At 40.4% G+C, this 21,983-nt stretch overlaps 1 protein-coding gene across 2 annotated transcripts in view; it reads right to left on the reverse strand.

Moving 5' to 3' along the window:
• Positions 1 to 21,983, reverse strand: part of gpc1b (glypican 1b) — a 69,134-nt gene that overhangs the window by 18,584 nt on the left and 28,567 nt on the right. For both annotated transcript variants that reach the window (XM_020649338.3, XM_020649337.3), the window contains one exon: positions 10,080 to 10,238. In XM_020649338.3, coding sequence (XP_020504994.2) covers positions 10,080 to 10,238 — 159 coding nt within the window. The remainder of the gene's footprint in view (positions 1 to 10,079; positions 10,239 to 21,983) is intronic.

Below are 21,983 nucleotides of genomic sequence, written 5' to 3' on the forward strand. Positions count from 1 at the left end.
TGTGTGTGGAGGGGACAAAGAATGGACAAAAAGTAGTTGGGACTTCACTGCAGAACTGATGCATACTATAGTTGTAGGTTTATACCATGTGTTTACATGTAGAATTAGAACTAATCCAGAATATAAATTTGACAATTCATATTTTTTCCCTGTAGCCAATAATGCCAACAAAAGAGTCCTGTCTTGAAAGTTCAGTTACTATAGCGTCAGGTAACTTAACCTGAATATTTGATCGAATCATTTCAAACAATTTCTGTGACTTGTGTATAAATGTTAGCTATGACTAACTTATTCAATGCTACAGTTTTTTTTACAGTATATTTTCCTCCAGTTGTGAGGTGAGTGCCAAAAAGTATAAAATATAATATCAGCAGCAGAGAATGTGTTCAGGAGGTATTTTAAAGCTATGGGTTATAGCCTGGACTAGAATTTAAAGAAATTATGAGAATTAAGAGAATTGTCCAGATTATGAAATCCTTTATCGTTCAACAAACCACACCAGAATGATTATACGTTGAATAGTCAACAGAGTAGGACAGAGCGGAATCTAATGTTATTGTGTTTCAAGTGGATTCATATTGTAAATTTAAGATATTATCATAACATACTTTAAAAAACGTCTGTTACCCATTTTACCGCTTTAAGGCCACAAAGTTTGTTTCATGTATTGCAAAACAGTGTCACATTGTTCTTTGTTTTTCCAGTTTTAGATGTGATGTGGCAATATTTTTTAGTACATCACTATCAGAAAAAAATCCAGTTTGATTTTATGATTATATTTATATTATAGGTGCTACATATCACATTGCAAAATATCTATTGTCACACTCTAGTTCCAGCCTTTCATTCTTTCATATAACACACACTATCTCTCTCTCTCTCTCTCTCTCTCTCTCACACACACACACACACACACACACGCACACACCCCACACACACGCACGCACGCACACACACACACACACACACACACACACACACACAAAGCCAAGTCAAGCCTTGTGTCTTAATGACTTTCTTCCTGTGGTGAGAGGGGAGTTAATGATTTCATTTGTAATCACTCTGAGCTTCACATCCAGGCCACCTTGACATGTCAGAGGCTTATTTTAACTCCAGTCCTATGTTCTCTTATCCTACTCCTTCTTACCCTGATTAAAGATACACCTTGAAGTGCTCACACAAACCCTCATGTAGCATAAAATCACATTCCAGATATTCCACATTTTCCCATACTATCTTTTATCAGTCAATGCAGAGCTTTAAAACGGATGAGAAGCCTCTTCCTCCATACGCTATCTTTCACTATTCTGTCTCGTCTCTCTCTCTCTCTCTCTAGTCCTCCCTCTCCTTACTCTGTCTTCAGTGTCAAATTGAGTTATTGACATAGATTCTATGTTACAAAGAGGTACCACTGATGTTCATCCAGCTGTCAATCACTCTCACCAACGGGCTTTTTGACTGATCCCGAGTTACTTTCTCACACAGCGGTATTAACAGACCGCGGCTTGTGCAACTCATTCCAGACTAATCCAGAATCACTTTTCTCATACCGGGAGCTTAGCACGACTGGCAACATGTGCTACTGTCTAATAAAGTTGCAGCTCACACAAGCGGATTGAACAGTGCGATGCAAAACTGCTTGATGATTCAGTAATCACACACTGACAAGAAATCACTGGTTCTTTTTAGAAAATTGTTTGCTCTCACTAAACTCTCTGACCTCCTGTTAAAACTCCTTTTTGAGTTTGTTTCCTCCAACTGGCATTTGACTTTGTCATGCATCTGCAGGAAATTATTCAAAGCACTCGGGATCACGCTTGAAGGACTGAAAAACTAAGTTAAATATACAATCCAAACTCTGGCAAGGCTTGAGTTATTGAAGGATTTTGTAACAGGAAGCCATGCAGAGAAATAGTGGAACACAATTGAATAGTCATTCAGTATGTTTACATAGAGTAAATGCTTGAGCAAACTGAAGCCTCAGAGTGTTAATCACATACAGTTAAAGACCATAATATAGAACTCAATGAGAAACTTGACAGATGAACTAAGTTTTGGCAGAGCATCAGATACTGAAAAGGGAGGACTGGATAGAAAAAGGAATATCAGTGAGGCATTGAAAGGGAGGAAGAGAGAAAGGCAGGGCTGCAGAGGCAGCAATTGTATATCTCTTTCATATCTGACAACCATAATTCTATTTGTCCATTTGACAAGTGCTTAATGATCATATTAGCGTGATGCTTCTTTGGCAGGGAGGAGAGAGGCATCAAATGCCAAGAACAGAGGAGGAGATTTGGTGGTATTGGTGTCTTCAAATATGAAACATAAGCAGGCAGAGAGCACAGACAGTATTCATATTAACATTTTAAGCTGCTTCTGGGTGTGAACTGCATCACAATACACATGTTGATTGACTGATGGCTGCGTGTCTGGAGAGTATTCAAAACCTTTCTGGGAATAAAGGGATCGGTATGAGAATAGATGAGTGCAACACTTGTCAGGACTTAAGATTTATATTGTTGTCTGCCACCTGTGCCAAATGCCAGCAAGTTTTTGATTTTTATAAACCTGTCATCTGTGTCTTGTAAAAAAAAAAAAAATGCACAATGAATTCTGGAGACATTTGGGTCATGAGTAACATTTTTGGTGATTAGATTTTTGGCAAAAATGTTAAATTACCAAAGTTGCCTCTCAGTAACAGCATAATGATGGTAATTTTACCCATTACCCAATTACCCAAATGATTTAACTAAAATATTTGAGGAACTGAGTTATCCTCATAAAAAACATAATGTCATCTTATTCGTAACCTTCGGGATTTTTAGAAGGAAGGCAGAATGAAAAGGTAGAGAGAAACACTAAACTAAGGCACTGGAATGCTGGTACATACTCTGCACTCCACTCACAGCCTTTTCAGCAGGCACCAGATGGTTTTTGATCCTTACTTTTCCAACCATATCCACCCTCCATTCACTGTTACCCAGCATCCTCAGCCTTTCCCTTTTGTTATTTCCCCACCTGTGCATGGACAATGAACACATAAACAGGCATAAACAAACACTGTTGTCCTGGGCGCACTGAACTCACAAGTGATGATCTGGGAGCCATTAGACTGTTTATATGTCAGGCTGACTTTCCATCAATAACAACACTTATCTCTCACATACTGTGCCCCAGAAGCACTGAAAGCCCCTTAGCCAGCATTTAGATGCTATTAAAAGGAGCCTTATATTAAACAAGCCGACACATCACATAATGCATGTCATTTATCAAGAAGCTCTCTGCGGTAGTCTTTCCTCTGCTGTCTCTTTTTCTCTCTTGTGACTTTCCCTGGCTAGCATTTTGCACAATTTACCCATTCCTGTTTCATTTTCAATCCATCTGGTTCTCTTTTTCAGTATTCTCAGCCTTTCCCTTTGCTTGTTTCCTCCTAAACTACATACCATTCCTTCCCTAACTATCATTTTGTCCTTTTTTCCCTCCATCTCATCTTACTTTCCACTGCTTGTCCCATTACCATCCCGTCTTGCATTCCATTCCTTTTCTTTTTCTCTCAATCCTGCTCTCTCTTTCTTTCATTTAATCCTTCCAAGGCGCCATTGTTCCAATTGAGTAATGTGTTTGGCATAATTAGGCCAGTGTACTCCTGGTCCCCACTAACGTGATTTGCATGCAGATAAAGTGAGCCAATCAAGTTCAACAATGGGAGCAGATGTCCTTGTTTCTCATGACATCATCAGAGGTGACCCTGAAAGCAGGAAATTAGAAGGTGGGCGGCAGGAGGTGGGCAAGAAACAAATCTTTTCTCTGATTGTTTGAATAGGCCTATTGCAACACAGTTGTTGAGTGCACCATATCAAACTATTTAATTAGCGATTTTGGGGTGAAAAGACCAAAGACTTCAAAACGTTTGGTTGAGAAAAGAACCATTCTGTAAATCACCCTATTAAAACCCTCAAAGGTGTGTGACTAAGGTGCTGAATTTATTTTGTAATGCAGAATATTAAGTTTTAAGAAAGGAAACTAATAAACTATTATAATTGCTAGTGATGTAAGCTAGCTAACATTCCAGTAATGTTAGCTCATAGCCATGTTAGCAAAGGATTGATTAAATGCTTTAGTTGCTGTGACTTAGCTGTTGGTACCTTAAATATTCTGTTTCCCTAATGGCTTATCAATAAATTTAAAAAAAGCAGTGAAATATTAACAATTTGTCAGATTACCAACATTTGAATGATTTGCAAGCCTGGAATACAAATGTGCAACATCTTCACAGCATTTGAGCTACCCATTCTAACCTTGATGAATCTGTAAATGATGGATAAGCATGACTTTTTAATGAACCGTTTTTGAACTTAGAGAAAGGCCTTGATTCCAATTGGGTCATAGCAAAGGCTAAAGTTTGTGCTGCTATTGAATCTTAATTTTTGTCCACCCAGTATGTCCACTTTGATGTGATACAAGTCAACTACAAATTGAAATGTATTCATAAATTCAAATATATTCCACTTTTAACCCAGTAAATCATTATTTTAGCCAATAACAGGAACTGCCCTCTTTGGGGTTGCAGTACAGCGTTTTCCCCGAATCAGACTCCCCATGCTGCCACAGTTTTGACCCAAAAAAGTAAAATCAACAGCTTCACAGCGTCGTTTTATTGTAATGCAGACTTGTACGTTTATCCACGTTTCCTGAATCTGATTCTCTTGAACGTGCTTGATGTCATTCTTGTGGATTGCTCGGTCTTAGTTTTATCTTTATGGGAGGAGATGGTATTATTCCACAGACCAGCTGGGAGATGTTCAGAGCTTGACTTAAATGACTAAATAAGTGAGTGCTGCCTGGTCATCTAGAAAGGGGTGTATCAATAAGCCAGAAAAACAGCCAGTTCTCTTCAAATCAGATTAAGCTTTATGACCACTGATCTGCCTTGAACTAAAATGAAATAAAACTGAAATGGGCCGGAACATAATAACACTTTGGCTGCTCATAAATACTTTGTGCCAGTGCATGAATGTGTGTTTAGTCTGAGGGTTTAGTCTGTGTGTGTTGATGATTCAAGATCTGGGTTAAGATCAGAATAAAGTCTCTTCCTCTGACTAGTACACTGTGTATCTGCATAAACTAGACCGAAATGGATGCAATAAATCATCTGATGTAAAACATTTCCCCAAGTTCTACAATTCCTTGTTTTGTAGGAGGAACAGTCTAAAACATCAAGATATTCAGATTGCTATCAAGTAGGACAAAGAGACATCCTCTCCATATCTGGACTATCTCATCTCATTAAAATGACGATACAGAAGATCAAAATAGTACAAAACTGACTAATCATTTCAGTCCTTCTTCAAATAATGCCGAAATGCCCACACACACAATAAAAACAGATCATGCACTCCTACAATGTCCTTTTTTAAGGATTGTGAAAATAAAATACAGAGATGGATTAGGGTTCCATCAGTTTAGAACACAATCTGACTTTTTTTCATCAGCGATCAGGACCCAAGCAAAACTCTAATCAAACTCCTCTCGTCAACACTTGAGAAAACAGTGAATAATTTCTCACTAGTTCTGACTGACTGGCTATTGGGGCTGACCTGCAGTATCGCCATAGCACACCAGGAGGCCACTGTTAGACTTCAGGAATAACTGCCTTTCAATGAAGTCACAGACATTAATGGGGTCAGACGACTTTGAGTTTACGAGTTTTAAGTTGTCACATAGGACAATGATGAGCTCTACATAAAGAAATGTATGAAATTTCAGAATATGTTCTGTTAAATCATCCAATTATCAAATAAAGCCCAAGAGGAACAATTACCCAACTTCAACAAAATGAAAGGGCGCTTCTTTATGACGGTATGAGTGCAAATGACAGACACACACACACACACACACACACACACACACACACACACACACACACACACACACACACACACACACACACACACACACACACCTACAGAGTGAATCCAGATGCCAGTGATGACACCATTAGGCCAAACACCACCTGCCAGTTTTCAGGCTTCCGTCTGTCTAACACACCTGGTTGCCATCTCACACGCTGCTCCCTTTGGTGCCATCACTCTCTGCGTCCTCTCTGACCTTTCTCCTCTCCCTTCAATGAAACACCGTCTCTCTTTCTCCTCAGCCCTCTGTCTTTACTACCCCTCTCCACTTCCACCTGTTTCTCTCGTACCCTTGTCCTGTTTCTTCTTATTCCATCTGTCTCATTTTCACTCCTCTCCTTCACCCTCATTTTGCCCTCCTCAGCATTATACAATTCATATTTGTTTAACATAATATATCATTTAGTTTGTTCCTCTCTACACAGTGGGATTGACAGTAAAGAAATTGAGAGAACCGAATGCAAACAACACACAAGCATACTGTAAACGAAAAAACCTTTCACACACTCAAAAGGTGACACATTAAATTACAAACTTACAGAGGCATGTATATAAACACACATTTGCATGCTCACATTTATACAGTGTACACACTCACAGGCCCACAGCCAGCTGTATGAGAGTATGCTGGTCCTCTAATCTGTGGCTTGCTTGGTTGGGGCTTCTTCCAAAGTCCCTGGACCTTAAAAGGCAGAGCCTGCATGGGCTGGAACAGTAACACCCTACACTTAGCCACATGGCGCTAGCTAGCCCACACCCTGCTAAACACAGCCAGATGTGCTGGGACTGGCAGCATGGTGCAATGTCACTGTATTATCCTGTAGTGAACAAAAAATGTCATCTGAATGGTAAGCAAACAGCAAATATTATGTTATTTTTTCAACTTACATATCGATACGAACCAATATTTGTCTTCTTAATAACGTAGTTAAATAAGTTGTCAATCTTAATACAGGACTAATTCACCTTACTTCGCACTTTTCAACAGCTGAGTTTAACAACAGGATGTCTTTAGCAAGAATAGCTGTTTCCGGCCAAATTGCACTGATCATGTGGTCACAAAGTTGGAGTATTTTGGTCCAATTAACCCTGGTCTATCACTCAGCTCTTGCCTTTAGAGGACACAGTCAACAACAGATGTTTTTTTGGACATCAAGGTCCCAACACACGTATTCATTTCTCCTCCCTTCATCAGCTCCGGCTCTCCCCATCTGATGCTCATTGGGGTGAGATAAGGGGATGCAAAACAGGGAAAAAAAAGATTTAATAGTGGAGGAGAGAGGAGAGGAGAGGAGAGGAGAGGAGAGGAGTGGAGAGGAGAGGAGAGGAGAGGAGAGGAGAGGAGAGGTGTGGCTAAATATGAGATCAAGACAAGCGAACAGTCTGATTAATTTCTGTTTGAAAACAGCAGCTATTAGAAATCTGTTAGTGTAACACATCTGGCAGGAATACAGAAACACAAGCCAGGCGCCAGATGACTTCATTGTGAGGCAACTCAAGTTATCTTGTTTATGACATGTGTATCTCTGTGTTTTTTGGAGGCTTATCATTGGAGTGTTTAAAGTTCAAAACTGAGTGCTGCTTGAGTGCGTGTGTCTGTATCTGCATTGTTTAAATGTGTTACATAAGGTGTTGTTTATTTACATGTAAAGTTCAAGAACTGTAGGATGACATCAACTAACTTAGAGAGAGTCTCCAAGTGGACCCCATGTCCAGGACAGTTTGTGTGTGTGTCCTTAGCAGGATGACTGTATCCCCTTTGGCACAGAAACAGCCCCTGAGTGAAAAGGAGGGACCGTGAGCTCGGAGTACATAGAGCGATTACACGAAAGTAAAGAAATGTCACTCTGCTACTAATCACTGTGATCTCGAAAGGTCAGGCTAACTAGCTGAGCTCAGAGCCCCAGCTGACAGATCCATTGTCACCAACTGGCCAAGGGGAACAAGTGGAGCACAGAGACACCCTTCCATTAACTGGAGCAGGTCATTAGACCCAAATAATTGCCTCTGTGCTCCACTGTTCTAAGACTGAAACTCCGTCTTTCTTTTCTCCAACTGTCTGTCTCATTTCTTCCCTCATGCTCAGAGAACTGCAATTAAGTCCTGCTTTTATCATCACATTAAGATTTTAAAACAATAATTGTTTAAGTGCAGAATGTATTCACTGACAGACTTCTGCTTTAGTGCATATTGCTACAACACAGCAATTACATTAAAACATTTTTTTACCGCTTTTAATGTCAATTTTTGAAATCCTTTTCTTCCCTCTGCAAACTTTTGTAAAACACACAATAAAACAAAATATGTAGTGGATGCTTTCCACTTATTTCCACTTGTCAGCCCTTTCATATTGCATATGTCTTTCATCTCTAGAAATACTTACATATATGTATGTGCAATTGATGCAGTCTCCGTGTCAGTCCTAGATTATGACACTGATATAATCTACAGACAGCTGTTTCCACTCTCAAATCTCTAGACTCAGTCGCTTACTGTCATATCAATCATAACTGTGGATCCCTATAACACTCATCATTGTATTCTGTATAACATGCCTTTCGTTTTATCTATAAATCCATTATTAGACATTCAACGTCTTATATAACATCTATGCTGAACTGGAACACAGGACCTTACCAAACTGCTGTTCTGACTGTCAAATAATTCAAATCCAACATGTTCACTCTGAGCTAGGAAAATCGGCCTTTTGTGTTTCTGCTTCAAACATGTGGAATCTTTTACAGAACACTCTAAAGATGGAGTACGGCTTTAAGACTAGTTGAGTGAGTCGCTATAGGAACATCCCTAATATAACCATCTCTGGTACAGTTCTATTAGCTCCACTAGTTTACCATTATCAGCAAACGTATTTGTTGTTTTATTTAAGTGCTGATCTGAAGACAGGGATTGGATTTGTTCTAAATAAATCCCTGTTTGATTACCGTATTTTCCGCACTATAAGGCGCACCGGAGTATAAGCAGCAGCAGCTAAATTGAATGATGTGTACATATATAAGCCGCACTGGACTATAAGCCGCAGGTGTTTTAATGTTTAATTACCATATGTAAGGGTTCGTGCACAGAGGGGATTGTCGGGAAAGAGATGGCTGCTTGAGGAAGCTCCCATTTAGCTGCATCATATGCATTTCTACGTTTGTTTTCCATAATGAGGGTTTGTGCATGAAAACTTCCTTTGCACAAACTGTCTCGCTCTCGTAACGTCTGTCTGTCTTGCTCTCGTTCTGTCTCTCGTTCTGTCTCTCGTACCACTCTCAGTTCCACTTTTACTTTTGCGCGCTACCTGTCTCACTCTTTTCCGGCCTCCAGCTTTTCCTGCTGGAGCCCGCTGCTTAAAGGTGGGGGGGGCGCGGACCGGTCATAGAGCCCATAGAGTTAAAGTTGCTGGACTGTAACCTGTAAAATCCATAGATTTAGGAGGTCCCCTAGTGGCCGTTAGCTGTAAAAATCCATAGATTAGCCGCACCGTTATATAAGCCGCAGGGTCGAAAAATGGGGAAAAAGGCGCGGCTTATAGTCCGAAAATTACGGTAATTTTTAGACATTCAGCATCAGATCCTTCCTGAGTCTGTTAACCATAACATACTCCAAGTTATGTCAATTACCTGTTTGACGTATAACACATTCAACAGGTCATAAAATGCAACAAAGGCCCCTGACTTTGAAAGTTTTGATAAAATAATAACACTTTTATCAGTATTTGGACGCTACCAAACTGATTCATTATTTGTTTAAAGTTTAGTTGGATCAGATAAGGAAGACTTGACTAGAAAATTGAAAGAATAATACAACTTGGCAGTTTGACATCACGACTGCGATGCAGTACTGTAGAAGCATGACAATAAATCAATGCTCTGTAGCATCTGTCAACCGTAATAAGATAGTTGTAATTTATCTATTTCATGTAATTCTGTGTGTGTGTGTGTGTGTGTATGTGTGTGTGTGTATGTATGCAGGATATGTCAAAAGAGAAAATTTGACGTTAAAAATGCAGAAACCAGCAAGACAATCTCTGCAATCAAAGCTGAAACAACGACTACTTTGTCCTTGAATATGAAGTCAAATAAATACTGCACCACACATAAGACATGCACACAACCTTTCTTTCCTGTTCACTCACTCAAACACTCATTGTGAATACACACTCACCATCGAAGACCTTGTACTGGCCAGTGAGCGAGGTCTGTAAGGAACGTCCGGCGTCTTTGAGCAGTCCCTCCATCTCCCTGCGGCTCAGCTTGGCCAGGTTGTCCTCCATGTCACTGGTGCAGCAGGTGTAACCCTGGGGACAGATGCGCAGGTGCTCGCCTATAAGGAGGACAGGTGGAGACAGAGGAGGAGAAAGGGTAGAAAAGGGGGGGAAGGAAAGAAGAAAAGGGAAAACAAACATGGAATTAGAATGATCAAGTTTCATCAGCGCTGAACTAAAGCGTGATTAACAGTTTCTAAGTTGCTGCTGTATAAAATAATCAACAGCTAACATGAATATGGCTGCAGTGGTGGTCTTTATAACCTTAAACCAGATTGTTGGCAGTCGGGGGCCACAGTTGTGCGCCTGCTTGATTACCTGGCAACTTGCAGAGGACTGTGTGGAAATGGGAGCAGTAGAGCAGGAGTAGTGCATCAGCTCCCACTATATTTTAATGAGCACTCCTGACACGCATGCATGTATGAGTACATATTTGCAAACATGCACGTACATGTACATACACAGATATACACACAATTTAAATTTTTAAAGCAGGGAAGTAGAAGAGATGTGGAAGCTTGTTTTTAGCCAGTAAACAAACACTTAAACAACCACAAACCATATGAGGGGAATTTAAACAATGACTGTCGAAGTGTGTTCAAAGTGAAGTCAAGCTGACGCTGAAATCAGAACAAATTGTTTCGGATGGAAATAACGTAATTCACATCAGACTGAGCCTGAGGCAAACTCAATTCAAGTGAGTGATGTTCATTTTCAGGTGAAGCGAGTGGATCATGCATGATGCAATACTTTGACTTCAACTGAAAGTTTTGACTTTTGAAGTTTTTTTTTCCTTCCCAGTTCCCATTATTACTATTTCAAGACCCTTCACACAGACACACAGAAACACAAGCACACACTCACAAACAAAATATGTATCCAAGGTAAAAAACAGAAGTACACAATGATTAATCAAATTAAACCTACAAGGAGACATTTCAGGCGAGGGGATGAAAAAATGATGGTTTTACAGAAAGATTTTCAATAAGCGTTTCTTGTCACAAGTAAAAAATATTCATCAAATTGTCTGATGCATGTATCGACAGAAGCCTGCAGACAAACATCATAAGAGATGTGGAAAATAAGCAGATAGAATTGTCACCCTTTGTGTCAGGGCCCAAAGGTCACATCTTTTTGTCAGTGTGCTGCTGTTTATGTGGGCGTTCAGCTTTAATAAATCATTTATTTTCTAAACAAACGAGGAGCTTCTCTTTAGATTATAATGTCTCAAAGCCTGCAGACTGAGTCCCCTACCCAGAATTATCTTTTATATCAGACTTTCAAATTCAAAAAGAATAGGAGGACCATTTTATTTTTCCATCATTGGAGGCGGTGACTGACTGAAACCGAGACTTTACCGTCTAAACTCCCTGAAGTGACAATCTGTCTCCCTGTTATCCCCGCCTCACCTCACATTTCTTTCTCTTGTTTTTCCCTCTTCCCTGCCTGAGGGTCATCTAGCATATTTATGTGAGGCCTTGAATATGAAGACCCTCAAAAATAACACAAACATATGATTTTTTTAGACAATTTCTTTACACTACATATTTATTTTACCCACTGCATCTGCAATGAAATGGTTTATCATTTGAGGCTTCCTTAAATTGTGCTTATTACTTAAGCCTCTGTTAATTGACTGTAGCCAAATACATAGTCTATTACTAAGTCTTAAAATAAGTCCACTAATAAGTGCACACCCCGGGCTAATAAAAGCTTTGGAGCTGATTCATCCTGACATAGCTGTAATATGTCAGCATCATAATCACATCACTGAGCTTAACAGAGCCTGCACAAAGGCACATCTCATGCAGTAAACACACATAAGTACACAATTAATGATTTCATGTCCCTCCGGCTGTCATTAGCATGCACCTAGCGGAGTTCCAGCTCAGGGCGAGTCTATAGGCACAGTGCAGCCATCGATAACATCGATCCTGGCATCCTTTTCGTCGTTAAAGCTACTGATTTTTGTGTGCACTGGCTCAAGGATTACAAGCAGACTGTTCACCTTCATTTACTGTAGATGTAGCCCGAGTTAATCACTGAGAGGCCCTCATCAAGTGTGCAATTTCAGCTGTATTTTAGTCAACGTGTGCATGACAAGAACCCATGCACTTTACTGATTATGTGTCACGCAAGTTTTAGTAGCTGTCCTTCAAGTGCTTCATCCAGGCCAACTCTAAAGTCGAGCAATTAAAGGCAATTTTCCTCTTCGAAGAGGAAAGTGGAGAAAAGGCTGCAGAGATCGGAGTAGGAGGTGACATTGAGTCTCTCAGCATCCTCTCCGCTGCCCATGGTGTGAGTCACACCCATACAAGGGAGAGAGTTTTGGACCTGGAGAAGGACACTTGGGTTTGATTTTTGTGCCTGTTATTGAGAGGAAAGGAGGGCAGATAAAAAAAAAAAGAAGAGAGAAACGCTTGATGGAGGGAGAGCAGACAATACCATCAGGGTCAGATGTAATCTCTCAGCCCCAGGGACGGCCATTTAAATGCCTCAACTGGTTTTAGTATGTGTGTCTATTACGGGGCCTGTGGCCATTTCCTGCACTGCAATCTGCTTTGAAGGACATCTGTGCAAAGAACAAGAATACAGACTTAGACGCACACATGGATAGTAAAGTAGGAGGTGTGAGGCTTCCAGATGCAGTCAGGCAGGAGAAAGCGCTTCTTCACAGGGTCAGTGTGCACTCACAACATCTGCATAGTGAGCACACACAGACACGCAGTTTCGAACACACACTCGCAGTCCTAGGAACACACGGCAGGAAAGGTCACCTGTAACACAGCCTCACGTTTCCAGTTGGCTAAGCTTATAGTCGTCTTAACGGAGCAGTCTCTTCCATTTGACTCAGTAAACTGGAGTGAGCCAATGTGTGGGTTTGGTGTGTTTGTGTGAGTGTGTGGTGTGTGTCTATTTCGATGAGAGCAACAGTAAGCTACTCTCGATCAAAGTGCAAAGAAAATATATCCTCAACAACCACACTTGGCTCTCCTGCTTTTACACTTTCTCCTCTCTCCTACTTCCTTTCTCTCTTGTACACACACACACACACACACACACACACACACACACACACACACACACACACACACACACCCTTTCAGCCTCATAGCCAGAGCATACTAGAGTAATCAGCAGAGGAGGACACCTCAATCTAGAGTAGAGCTCTCTTGGCGGGAGGCTGCATCTAAAGGGTCACAGCACGGATGGCAGCTAATGCTAACACTTGAGACATCCAATTAGGCGTGCTTATAATACATTTTCTGTACTTGTAGATAACTAAAAAAACATGTTTTCCTACATTCCACAAGACCACTCTTCCTACATTAGAGATTTACCGCTGCGTTTACCCATTTCCAGCCTTCCCCTCAACATTTCCTGTCTCTATTGTTTCTGAATTGTTTCCGACAGTTTGAATAAACTTCATGGAATGCATGATGAACTTGAAAAATATGGCCATGATAAAAATAATAATAATAAGACGGGTCACGTCCCGCAAGAGAATTTGAATCACAGAGTGTAAGCTGATTACGCGGTTGGTGCAGAGAGTAGAAACAAAACCACTCATGAATAAGATCTGCTCAAAATTAAATGATCTATTCAAATGTATTCAAATTGACGGAGTAGGTGTTCTGCATTAATCAGCCTCCTTCTGTGAAGCCAATCAGCACGGAGGTAGTAAGCCAATAATCTGCTAAAATTACACACATTTCTAAACCACCCACCCACCCCAAACATTAATCTTCTGCCTGAGAAAATGTAGGAGAAACTTAGTGTTCACTTTAACCCCATGAGAGGCCTCCATCACTTCTCTTCCTTTTCATGTGACAGACACAGTAGCTAAATGGGGAGCAATTCCCTGACCATTAGCTTATCACTGTGCACCAGGGAGGAAGCCTCCTATTAAACAGCAATTTGTGGAAGGCAGAATAAGGTCGTGCACACTGCGATGAAACATGGGAGAGAGTGACAGTCAGAAGCTTTTAGAGACGGTGGGAAACGCTGAGAGAGGAGAGAGCAACAGGAAATTAAGAATAAGTCGAAAGCCCGAAAGTGTCTCGGTGATTTGTCTGGGAGTCTGTGAACAAAAACCGCTTACCGCAGGCCTCGTCCAGTTTGTTTCTTCTGGGGTAGATTATTGCTGTTAATTTTACTTCTGTGGCATGTTTTGATTCAACTTACTACATTAATAAAGAAGTAGTTGTGCAGATTGCATTATTAGTGCCTAATTTAGACTTTGTCTCAGATGATTTTGGGCAGTTTGCATTTTTTTCATCCTCCATGAGAAAAATTGCCATATAAATAATTATTTTTGAGGCTGTTTTTGTCTTTGAACACCATATGATAACTATTCCCCCAGGTGCTTTTAAAATCACTTCACAGAACAAAAGTATGATTGGCTTCAAACCACCATTGCAGGAACTCATAAAGCTCATGCACAGTAGATAAATAAACACACTTAAAAACTGTAATATATATTTATTTGAACATCCAGGGTAAGAGAAGTCCCATGTCACCTCGTATGAACTGTGGATGCTGCTTGATTGTTCTTGCTCTACAAGATACACAAACAGCTCAATAATCAAGGCTCTAATCAGCCCGAGCACAGCGGGTATCTCTCATTCACATGATATCTTGCCACCTTTCATATGCTCTAATAGCACCTCTAATCATCTTCATTTAATTAAGCACATAAATAGCGTGCCATCAGTCATTAATTTGCTTCAAACCTAATTTTATGCCTAATGTCACTGAAGTTACCTTCACATTTATGTGCTTAAGCAATTCACAAAATGTTTGTGCTATACGCAGCTATTAATATTCTATCTTTGATTATACTTTGTTTAGTTGCTGGAGCCAGAGTAAGAAAAATCAAGCTGAAAAAGAAAGGTTTTGAGTCAAGGTCTGAGTAAGATCAATGATATGTTCACAATCAGGTAATTGCAAAGAAGGTAATTACTCCTGCCCCTACAATGGAGCTTAAAAGACTACTGTTCTGGTTTTATTTGTAAATGTGCATTCAAGCTTTGGAAATGTAGGAAAATAGGAATTTCAGGAAGCATTACACATGAACACAAATCTCTGAAATGTTCCAGTTAAGCACATTTGTACAACATACCACGGCTACTGACACACATCACTGAATGCTCCTGGTAATGATTGCATAACTGACACTGTTTTGAACCGTAATGCACAGTTCATGTGTGTTTTTGCACGTATGCATGCATGTTCACACAAGCAGTGGGAAAAGAGAGATTAACAGCCTAATCCAGTCATTGGTGAGAGTGTGTGAATGCATGTGTGTCCACAGCTAGGTGGTTTATAACCAAGGTCAAGACAATGATGGAACACATGATTCACAAAAAACATGTCCACACTCATCCATACATACACACTAGGGCTGCAACAATTATTTTTATAATGTTGAACTGGGATAAGGAAACCCCTCTCCCCAAGTTAATATCCAATCATTATGCGCTAAGGTTGGAGAAATATGACAAAGCATCAGACTAAATGACTTTTACATAGTGACCAGTGATAAGAGGCTGCAGTATTAGGAAGTGCTGCAGACTTTTCCATGAGTGTGTGGATGGGAACGTGTCACTTTTGGTGTTGTGTAAAATGTCAAGGAAGAGAAACCAGAAAACAACCCCCCCCCCCCAAAAAAAAAAACTATCTGCAAACATTGTTTTACATGTGACAAACAAACAGCTGATGATTGTGATCACATGCAGAAATCAGCTGATTACCTGCACAATGCAGACGGGCTGAGAGTGAACAGAGAAAAGGCGATGCAGCGTTTGAAACAAAGTTATCGTACACAATGAAACACCAACGCTTTTACTGTATCTGTGTGAAATTCCGATAAAAATAAATAAATAAATATATTTTAAGATACGGAAATGTGTTCTTATTTGTATAGCCAGTCAACATGGCACTACATAAACACTGCCTTGTATTTACTAAGACTATATACTGTATACCAGGGAAGTGTATCAATAGGCAATAGGTTTTGAGAGAAAATAAGGAAATAGTTTGGGAATAAATAAACAGCTTTTTTTTATCCCCTTGCAGTTCCTGTAAATATGGCCTAAAACTCGAGGAATGGAATACCAAAAAAAAACCTCCAACAGCCCGGGCCGTCAGAAACTAACTGAAAACCAAGGTACGTATTGAAGCGCAAAAGGGCTGTATTGTTGCAGCCCTACAGTACTCACACCACTTTTTGGGTTAAACATGTAAAATAATTGGGCCTTTTGGCAACAGAGGTTTACATGTCTGATTCACAAATTGTACTTACTGAAATTTTAGAGAACAGAGCAGACGAATGCTAAATAAAAACAGCATTACGGTCTCTGTAACACCCTGCATTCCTAATTGCTGTCATACTGTCTTGTCTACTTGTCACTGCTCTCCTATCTTTCACACCCACACAGAGGCCTACAGGCTTTAACCTAACTGCTCACCAGTCTGGTAATGTGAGCCAAGCAGAAGGTCACATAAATAGCTTCCTTGAGCCAGACGAGGTGGCGACCGCACAACACATTAATAACACATTACTACTGTGGCTGGCTGATCTCCATGCTGCTTACTTCAAGAACACGCTGGCTACCTCCTATGTATTCATTTACTTTCAATACAACTGTAGCAATAGACCCTCATGAATAATTCTGCCCTCTTATGTCTGACTAACGCTCCACTTAAATCAGACTCTGTGTAATGTGCTGGGAAGATTTTGACCAGCTACTCATTTTGACTGCAGGAGAGCAGAGTGGCTTAATGAATAATTTGATAATATAATGATGTGGACCATGGGGAGTAGATTACTCAGTAAGGGTAAAATAGCTCCGGCTGTCATTAGCTTGAAAAGTGGTCAGCCTATCTTGGCAAAGTGGACGGAGAGAAAGGGAATGAATTTGGGAGGCAGAGAAAAGCAAAGGACAAGATGGGATGAGACAGGATACTGTATTGCACTATAGTTGTTTATGCCCCCCCCCCCCCCCCCCCCCCCCCTTGCAATGAAATGGGAAAAAACTGTCTGCAGACTGTTTTTTACCCAGCAGTATAGAAACTGCCTCTTTTGTTCTTCTCCCAAAGAAGAAACAGCAAACTAATATCACTGTTTATTAAAATAGCTTGTCTTTGTACCCAGTTCTAAGGATTGTTCACCAATTTGTTACTGAGTCTCTAACCCAGCAAATACTGCAGTAGAGATGTTTGATGTGTCTCTGGGGAACCTTAATGTAGAAAAATCTGTTCTTGCAATTCTCCTTACAACAGTGCAGTTATTGGACATAGCTGGTGGCCCAAAGTACTACAGGCTATTTCATCTTGGATTTCTAGTCTCAGCTTTTGCCTGCAAATTAACTGAAAAAAAAAAAAGAAAAAGACCTACGCAACAAACAACCAAAATTGATTCCAACATCAATTATTACAGAGGTTACTATGGCTGATCTCCTAGGCTGACAAGATTATTTAAACCGAAGTGTTGCTGAAGGAATGCCGCATCACGGGACCAGGGATGGATGTGCAATGGATTCTGTTACATGTAGGCACTTTGCACAGCTCTGCAAGCAGGAGAACTCAACTTACAGTATTTGTTCAATCTACACACACTGAGGAATTAAGTCATTTAATTGTACTTAATACTACATTAAGCTTTAACAGTGATTTGACATACCGGTACATATAAAACATGAGGGAAATCATGTTTAGAGGATGACACTTCTATAAATCCTTTATACATGCTTTGAAAGTGAAATACCGTAGTGAGACCAAAGTCTGAATAGAAATGATTATGATCACTTCCCTATTTCTGTGAATAGGGAAGTGAATTAATCATAGCAACAGATGTGAACCAGATGCTTGGTCAGATAGAACCTGGAAGATCCCTGTCCTGGTGTATCCCTCTAACCTGAGATGTGATTTATAAAAGAACATGATAGAAAACAACTGGTTCACTAATTACGTTATTCTAGCCCTGTGAGAGATGCTTTACTGCCCACTCTTATATAGCCATGGATTTGCACAAACATATTTTGTCTTTGTGGCTCCCCCCCCCCCAAACGCTCGCGCACACACACACACACACACACACACACACACACACACACACACACACACACACACACACACACACACACACACACACACACACACACACACACACACACACACACCACACAAATCCTGGGGGCCTATGAAGAATAACCAAAGACTGTGAGTCATATGTTATGTGCTTCAAATTCCGGCATTGACTTGTCCCGTTCACTCAGCAGGTAGTCACAGTGCTGTCAAATAGTATATTGGGTGTATACTGTAGTTTTTTTAACCAGCCTGCTCCCCAGTGCCCGTCCTTCTTCAGTGTCATCTTCACTGTTATCCATTCCCACCATTTGACTTAACGTTTGTGTGTTTTGGGATTAGTTCTGTCTGACCTGAAACCCTGGAGAATGTAATTTACTCAGAGTTAAGAAGAAAAACACATCCAACAATATACTGTACAAACAGAACAGACACACAGTCCCAGTTACAACCCATAACCCACCCTGCCACAGACATGCCTTAACTTGAGCTTTTCTCCGTGTTGACTCACTGACGGATCAAAAGACGTGTGAGCAAATTTAAGGCAGACAGAGAGCTGAAAAAAAGTCAATATGAAAGTTTGTTCTCAAGAAAGTTTTCTGGCAGTTGATGTGTATCTGAACCATATTTGAGACGCTCTGTATCCTCGGCCATCACAAAATTAAATCAGTGAGCAAAGGCTGCAGAAGGTTGACCTGATTTTTGTTTCTGAAAGAATGTGTGTTTTGTTTTGGAGTGCATGGATGTGGCTGAGTTTTCCATCCACTGATGATCCAGCAATAGGTCCTCGACAGAAAGTGTCAACAGTGGATTCACATCAGACAGAGCATCCTGTCACATGATGCAGACAAAAGAAGACTGGCTGTTTGAGCTCATATCTGTGTATCTGCACGCGATGGAGTCTAGATCTTGACAATATTGTTCAGGATAAAGGGGAAAAGGCCTTATCCTAACAAACCTGTATCATTTTAAACCTGTACATTTTAAATTATGTTTCTAAAGGCTGGATGTGTCATAATGTTTTCACCTGTTTATGTTGTGTTTATGGTCATCATGTGCAATATGGGCAATGTGCAATATACTGTTTGTGATTTCTACTTGAATCCGCTTGTCTGTTTACATGTGGATTGTTGTTTGCATTTATTGTTGTTTTATTTTGATTTGTCTGTGGAGGCAGCTAAATGCGTGCAGCACTTGGGTCCAAGACGATGTTTCTGAAGGGGGGGGGATTAAGTGCATCGCCTCGTGTCCGTTTGTATCATAGCATAGCGCACCATACCGTTACATTACTGGCTTCACCAGAGAAGAACAGTCCGTCTTTTCACAGCAGACGTGGCTGTTCAGTATGGATTTATAGTTGCAACATGAAAGCAGGCAGAATTTGGAAAATGGTGCAATTGAAGAAGGCCTTTGTTAAGCAACATGTTTGTAATGACTGGTACAGTGCTATAATGGGTATTTTGCGGTGATTACAACTGAGTGGCCAAAAATAATCAATTGACATGGATTTAAGAATAGTTGGTTTAACATTTCTTTGGTGATATTTGTCTCCGAAGGCCTTGCTTTTATGGTTTTTGTCTTAGGCTCTAGACCATTAGCAATATAAAATCAATCAATCATTTAAAAACCCACCTTTTACTTTGTATGCAACTCTGTCTGATATTGACAAATAATAACTGCTTTGTCCATCACCACCTTATTTCTAATGTCCTTATACGTTCAATTCTGTTGTTGGCTTTCTTATTGGGAGCTATCTACAGTATATGCTTTATCATTTTTGCGTTATTGTATCATTTTGTAATCCTGTTTTACAAGCTGAAGCAGCTTGTAAAACATGGGCGTTAACTATAAAGCACTTTCTGTCATTTCCTGTTGTTTTTACATGAGCTCTAAAACTGAAACGACCTGATTTGTTTTGAATTTAGAAACATGCTTTCTTGGTCAAAGAAATGCATAACATAAGACAGAACATGCTTTACCAAGAGTTCAGAATTGTATTTTCTTGCAGAAACGGTTCTTTCTTTAGAATGGACACTGGCATAAATATCTATTCATTGGATTGAATGCTAGAGAGGGGATATATCGATACATGTGCCTGTGCCTGTGCGCAGGTATTTGTGCTTGTGCGTGAGAGTGCTCATGGCTCAACTCCTGTAAACTTGCGAGCTTCCCTTTGTGGCAGGGCTGTCTCCTGATGGTGAAAGAACAAACAAAGCAGCCAGTTCCCCTCTGCTCTGTGCTGCTGAGAGGTGGAGAGGCTGACAGATAAAAGCTGACCTGCTGTTGTCAGGGCCTGTCAAAGCAACAAGAGCTAGAACACATTCAGCCAGGACTGAGCCACAGACACAGACACAGAGAGCGCCGGGTGATAGCCAGCTGAGAGAGATGCACACAGGAGGAAAATGGGAAGGTGAGCACAAAGAGTCAGAGTGATGTGAAAAGGGAGGGCGTAGTTTTAACAAAGGAATAAAATATGCATACGAAAGACGGAGAGCAAACAAAAGCTGGGGGAAAAAAAAGAAAGAACAGAGAAGGTGACACAGATAACTGACCATATAATAATTATTTTGACTATATATAAATGCAGCTTAATGCATTAATGAAATACATACTTGCAAATAAAAAGACTTTCAAAAAATAAAGTAAAATCACCAAATTCTGCAGCATCTTCAAAATCTATTGAGTGTTTTAGCACGAAATGGTTTTTAAATACTGTAGCTAGCGTTCAAGCATAAACCAGCAGACAGGCAATAATAGTCCTGCCCCCTCCCAGCCCTCATCACCTCATCAGACTAGGGATGGGTCTTAAAATGGTATCAGTACAGTCACCACTATTACACTTGGCCAAGATGTGGATTTTTGCAAAACCTTCATAACCAGTTTAAACACACTGGTTTGGTTGCTGTGCCGACACGAATGCAACTGTTTGCTCACCCTACCAGCCACAATGACGGGTAAATAAAGTAGCCAAGATTATACAGCCTTTTACCTCCGAATAGTTAGCAAATACGGACTGGTTCCCTGTTGCTGAATGTACTGTTTCACCAAGCAGGGCCCCTCTCAGCTGCTGCATGGTACAGTTTCCCCTTGTTGAACTTTAATTTGCGGGTTACTCCCGGTCCATGCTCTTCTGTTTCTGGGTTCGGTCCACAGCTTGAGCCCCCGGATTATTACAGAAACTCTACCTGCTTCTTTAGAAAATAAAAAGAGCTTTCATATAAGACCTCAAGAAAGACCCGGCCTGGCCCGGGCCCAGGGGAGGAGGATGGATTCTGGCCCGACTCGACTTCGGGCCGTAGGCTAAGTCAGGATGAATTTAACCTCTTCTTTAACAGTGCTTTTCTGTGATAACACACGACTGCAGAATGGCTCGTGTGTGCTGTATAGTATATGTGTGTGTGCCTGAGCAAGTATTAAAGATAGATAAAGAGTTAAGAAGTTAAAAACAAAAAGATCAATGTGGTAAATTATTTATCAACTTATCTTCTCAGTACTATGCTGCAAGGAAGTTGTAGGCAAAGCTGTTACCTGCAAACACATCTGACTCTCTCAAGCTAAACTCTGACTCTCTCAAGCTAAACTCTGACTCTCTCAAACTAAACTCTGACTCTCTCAAGCTAAACTCTGACTCTCTTAAACTAAACTCTGACTCTCAAACTAAACTCTGACTCTTAAACTAAACTCTGACTCTCAAACTAAACTCTGACTCTCTCAAA

The sequence above is a fragment of the Labrus bergylta genome, chromosome 4, assembly GCF_963930695.1.
Source record: "Labrus bergylta chromosome 4, fLabBer1.1, whole genome shotgun sequence".
NCBI lineage: Eukaryota > Metazoa > Chordata > Actinopteri > Labriformes > Labridae > Labrus > Labrus bergylta.